This window comes from Protopterus annectens, chromosome 4.part1 (genome assembly GCF_019279795.1).
Source record: "Protopterus annectens isolate FY-2018-M chromosome 4.part1, PAN1.0, whole genome shotgun sequence".
Classification (NCBI taxonomy): Eukaryota; Metazoa; Chordata; order Ceratodontiformes; family Protopteridae; genus Protopterus; species Protopterus annectens.
In genome coordinates, this window is record NC_056734.1 from 838,977,702 (window position 1) to 838,983,701 (window position 6,000).

A 6,000-nucleotide genomic window follows, 5' to 3' on the forward strand; every position below is an offset into this window, starting at 1 on the left:
TGATTAAATATTCCCACTGCAGGACAGAGTGGCAGATATATGAACTAAGTCATTGGAGATGAGAAGCCAAATTGTTGACACTGAGAAGAAGATATGACTTTGAAGGATATGCAAGGAGGCATAATTTGCAGTTCAGTGGAATTCTGGAAGCTGAAGAAGGTGTTGATTGTTTTAATTTACTAAAGCCAAAATTGTTTTCTGGGTTGATTTTCTAAAAACTTGTTGAAGACTGAGAAGGCTTACAGATTGCTGTTGTCTGTGTCAGTCAAGGTGTTTGGTCATACATGAGTGATTTTGGTTCTGTTTGTTACCGAGTATGAAAAACAGCAGGTTTATCACAGGTGAGGCAGCTTGACCAAAAGGTAAGAGAGGAAGGAAGGTTGGTAATGAATCATGATATGGTATAAGTTAATCTCTAGGTAATTCCCAGCAATATAGACACTATTTTTTTTTTTCAATCGGGAAAACAGCCTGATCCATAAAGGACAGTTTGCAAAGGCTTTGATGTACTCTGGACTATGTCAGTGAAGAGTTAGTGGCTTTGTATCCTGAAAAAAAATGTAATGATAGTTGTGAAATCATTGAACTGAGAGAGAACTGGGAGCCTGAGTCTGAACAAAGAGAAAGTTACATGCTGATGGCCTTTTCTTTGGTGGATATTCAGTGGCAGGGAAGAATTTGAAAGGCACGCGAGGGACTTTTGGATACTAATATTCCTATTTTGAAGTGTGTTAATGGGTAACAGCTAATTGCACACATATAATTTCAATGATAAACCTGACAGGTGTAATTTATCTAAATTAGTATGCCACATGACATTAACAGTGATATGCTGCAAATTTCTGAGGAACAACTAGTAGCATGTTGAAAATATCTGAAAGTTCTCACTGGACAGCCTATTGAACTTGCCTCTTGATTATCTTGGATTGAATTGTAAGGCAAGCCAATACTGATGTCCCCAGTCAGCAAGCTGTACAAGGAGAAAAAAATGGTCCAGGGTCCAGGATCTCAACTACACATGCACTCAAGTCAAAACACGACAGGCACCAATATAACTTAGTCAAGATCTATGTAGGTGTAAGTGACCTTAGATATACCTCACTAAACTATATGAAGAGAGACATTAAGGAACTCTCAGACTATGTGTCAAATGCTGGTATATGTCTAGCATTGAGCAACATTCTACCTTCAGCAAGGATGATGCCAAATTATGGATAGAAGATGATTGACTTTAAAGATTAGCTTCACTGCTGGTGTGATTCTAGAGGGATACAATATTTGTCAGTGTGGGAGAACATGGTTAACATATCATGTTGCTTTGCCAAGGATGGTGTACACCTGTCCCCACTAGGCTTTTGAATTATTGGCTAAAACTTTGTCACCCCCCCCCCCATACAACCTTTTTAAAGGGAATGCAAATTGAAGAAATTTCCAACATAGCAAACTCTGCCTGTGGAAATATAAAGATGTTACTGCTCAATGCCAGGAATCTAAACAAGAAGCTCCACTACCTCTAAGCTCTCATCACACTGGAGAATGCAGATAGCTGTGGAGTTACTAAGACATGGTTCAAACCCACAGACAGTTCCCCAGCAGTGCAAGGTTTCGGCACCTTCCACACATTTAGACCAGCAACTGCACAGACAGGGACTAAAGGTGGAGTTGTCTCAATCTATATTAATAACAAGCACACCTCAAGGTTGGTTAAACAGGATGATGCACTAGAGTCCTTCTGTGTCCAGACTACCATTAACAAAGTCACATACCATATCCTAGCAAGCTATAGGTCACCCTTTATGTCCCATGAAACCCATACCCCATACTTACAGCTATTGGAAACACTTATCTTTCATCCAAATACCATACTCATAGAGAATTTTAATTACCCTTCTGTAAAATGGGAATCCTACACAACCCCAAATTTGCAGGCACAGATATTCCTAGACTTTGTAAATATAAACACCCTGGACCAGATACTTCATAGGCCTAACAGAGGTGCAGACATATTGCACTTGGTATTCACAAACATAGGAGAACACCAGAAGAATGCAGGATGTAAACACAATGCACTATGCACATTGCATCAAAGCCCTAACTCTAAAATCTATTTCCTACAGACTGCTGAAAGGTGATTTATGCCTGCCATATAAGGCATCCTTGGATCTTGCCCTGATGGACCTTTTGTATGTCCACAAAATGAACAGCATCAGAATTACTAGATCCAAAAATTTAAACTTTGCTTGCATTTAAATATGACATGCTGGAGGGACAGGTATGTATCTCAGAGAATTCCCATTCTCTGCAAAAAGCTTCCCATCTATCCATAACCAATTAACTAATCAACCATAACTAGGACCAGTGAATGCGAAATCAGAAATTAATCCTTGGTCTGATAGCTATGTCTCTGATGGACAGAGACAACAGTTAAATCATGTCCTAACATATAGCCATTCTAACAACTTCTAAGGTAAAATAGCCCATGGGATCATTTGTGTTCCATGGTTAGCCCCAGTGGTCATTAGCCCAGTATATACCTATGAACTTATGAACCTATGAATTAGTAAGACAAAGGAGGGATGTTATTGTAATAACATTATCAAGGGTCACATTAAGGGATGGTATGAGTTTAAATATATACTTGATTGAACTACTATATTAATTTTCAATACTTGAATGTGTTATCTGACAAAGTTTCTAAAAAAGTGAGCATATTAATTAGTATGATGCAGAGTGTGTCACTGTGTTTTATTGATTTTTGTAGTGGGTAATTCTGAGTGAATGGATTTAGTGGGGATGTATTAAATGTTTCAGATTAGTAGATTTTTTGCTACCATATGCATATAAATCAGGGTTGACTCTTAGTTTGAAGTCTTTTGCAATACTTTAAGTTGGTGCAAAGCTGAAAAGTTTGGAGACAATGCAACGTCCTGTGTTTTTTTCTTCTGCACCTGAGTGCAGATATGACAAAGGGCAACTGGCAGTATGCAGCCGTGGGGAATTTAAGAGTCACACTATGGACAAAGAGGGGCAGAACATTATGGACCTGCAATGTGCAGTTCATCTTTTTCATTGATAAGTTCAAATTCTGAAAATGCTATATTTTATGAAGCGCTCTGCCTAAGTGGTCTGTCATTCCATGTAATAATTGTATGATTGAATGTTATATAAGTTACATATTATGAATATTATTAGGTGTGAAATGCTCTGCAAGACCAGGTGGTGTTTGAATCCCACCACCAGTCATCAATGTAAAGGTAGGCTGGACAGATGGGGAGTTTTGAATCTCACCACTGGTAACTACTGTGAAATCACTGTGATAATCAGGTAAGAGTTTGAATCAAAACACTGTCACCACTGTGAAAAAGTTTTTGTGGACAGCAGTTATGGTACTTGGGTTTACTTCACTGCTCACAGAGACCCCTCTCACTATTACTTTAGCACATGACACTTTGTACATCACTGTCTAAAGCACCCACTAGCAGTTCTAGTCAGCAAGGGGGGTTCTGTGAATTAGAATGGATCGCACTTGTCCTGCATACATCCCAATCCAGTTATGAATACCAGCCAAAGTATATTTTCATTACATTGTGATAATGCCATCCAGTGCAGTTTTTGAGTAGAAGACACTGTTTCCTTTCTACAAACTGTATTTTTTATAGTACTCTCTGCAGGGGGGGTCTGGTGCCTCCTTCACTTCCACCTTATCCATATATTATTTTATGAGAAGATATTAAGGAAATGTACGAGTCCCTCCACCCTTACAAACAGTATTGCAAGAAATACAATTTACAGAAAGGAAACCATGATGATTTTAAATGCATGTATTTTTTCCATTTGCTACATTTTTTAAATGTATATTAAAGGCAGATTGTGAGTTTTTGTACTTGTATTTCATTAGATCTGTGATGGAGGGAGTGCATGCAATAGTAAATGTGGGTGTGCTTGGGAGCTGTAAGACAGACTTACAGCAAACATTTAGGAAAAGCTAGAGGGGGTCCTAAAAGCTACTTATGCCAATGTATGTTCATGAAATACATCCACATCCATATCTTGTACATGTTCTGATGCTTTTCTGTACTTCATCTCCATCAGTGTATGTGTGGAAATACTGCACTGCACATTGATTTTAATTGTCTTCATTTACAAGGAATAAATCAGGGCCTTTATTATAGCATTACCTCACTACAAATATTTTACTATAGTGCCCACTCCTTAAAAACACCAAATTAAAATGTGCAGACCCAAATACATAGTGTAGAAGATAAGCATTGTAACTCTGCGTGATTAAATGGGAAACGTGCCATACATTACAATCTCATAACTGAATTTAGTTTTAACAAAATAGCTCAGCTGATCCACACAGGAGAATTTTATTAAAATTCTTTTTTTTTCTCTACAGAAAAGCCTCTACTATCAAAAGTGAAAGATTTCTTTACGCAAAACTGATACCTGCCACACTGTGGAATAATCAGCATGAAATGTAAAACTGTATACCAGAATAATGTATATCACTTTTGTTAATAATTTAATAAAATGAAAACCATAATGAGTTCACTGGTCTTACTGTCTGTGTCAGCTTAATTTAACAATGTATTGTACTACAGCAATGACATTGTAGGGATCAAGCATACAAGGACCTACCATGTGACCACCTCCTGTCTAATTCATGAATGCAAGAGCATGCCACATGACCAAGCCCCATGTAAATGATGCATAGAACATGACCACGCCCCATGTAAATGTTGCACAGATAGGCATACTACATGACCACTCCTTGTGCAATTTAACTAAAGATCACTACTCTGCTTATAAAACTATTTATTCATGTAAACGTGACTAAAAGATAACCTGGTTCTGTGGTGCTGAGGGCAGGAGCCCTTACCATGAAACAGGCAACAGGAATTGGATTAGCAGTGCCAGTACTGGATGGGCCAGACAGGGAGGAAGAGGAGTGAAGGGGCATGGCCCACCTACCTCCCCTAGGGGTCACTGCGCTAACCACCCCCTCTCCAAGAGGATGGAGAGGTCAGCAGGTGCTTGGGGAGAACACTGAGAAGTGCAGTTTCTCCAGTAGAGACTGGGAAACCACTTCCTCTGCTTAAGAAAGAGGCAGAGCTGTTTGCTGGCAATGCCCCTTGTAGAAATGAGGGACAAGCAGCGTGGGCAGCCCATTTTATGTTCCACTTTAGTGCCACAAGCCAAGATTGCACCACATAATGTTCTGCTAAGTCAAAAAACCCTCAAAGCACCACTACTGGCTATCTAAATAACAGCCCTATCCAGTCAACCCTCAACCCCGTGATGGGAGACAAATAGGCTGATTGTCCAAGGGTGGTTGTTAGTAGATAGGCAGCAGGGCAAAACAGCATTTAAGAAAAATGGCTAAATTAATTCTGTATATATTGTACATCAGCCATTCATTTTCCTTACAACTTTACTGCATGGAAAAATAGTTTCTGTGGGAATTCATCAATCTGCAACAAATCAACAGAATACTCTAATTAGTATATGTCACTTTTCAGTATGCATGATGCAATGCATTTTTGCAGAGTAGCCACACAAATTAAGCACACTTAATTTTTTGTTTAGGTATATATGCATTAGTTTTTTCAGATTATATTTAATAGCTAGTTCCCTGCTTAGATTTTCAAAGAATGAAAATGTGTAAAAAGACATTATTTAAATGCCTGTCTTTGCTGTACATCAACTGTCATATGAACTGTTACCAAGTACTATATTTTTATACTTTTAAAAATAAAAAAATAATGTATACATCTGTATGAATGCTTCATGTAATGGAGAACACATTTCAGCATTTCATATCAAATAATTGTTTAACCTGTGGCTAACTGTTTAAGGTTTATGCCTCACAGATCCAAGGTCTGGGATTCAGTTATGATCTCTTGATTACTGCTTTTGCAGAAGATGGTGCAGGGTCTGGGTAATAAATATTTATGTGGAAATTGTAAGTCAGTGTTTTATTGTCTTTTCTCCATCCTC

The 6,000-nt window shown here is 38.3% G+C and overlaps 1 protein-coding gene across 1 annotated transcript in view; it reads left to right on the plus strand.

Annotated features, from left to right (window-relative positions):
- LOC122801096 (ceruloplasmin) overlaps positions 1-4,549 on the plus strand; it is a 452,049-nt gene extending 447,500 nt beyond the window's left edge. Inside the window, exon 19 of the mRNA XM_044070617.1 lies at positions 4,400-4,549. Coding sequence (XP_043926552.1) covers positions 4,400-4,446 — 47 coding nt within the window. The 3' untranslated portion in view covers positions 4,447-4,549. The remainder of the gene's footprint in view (positions 1-4,399) is intronic.
- Positions 4,550-6,000: the final 1,451 nt, after the last annotated feature.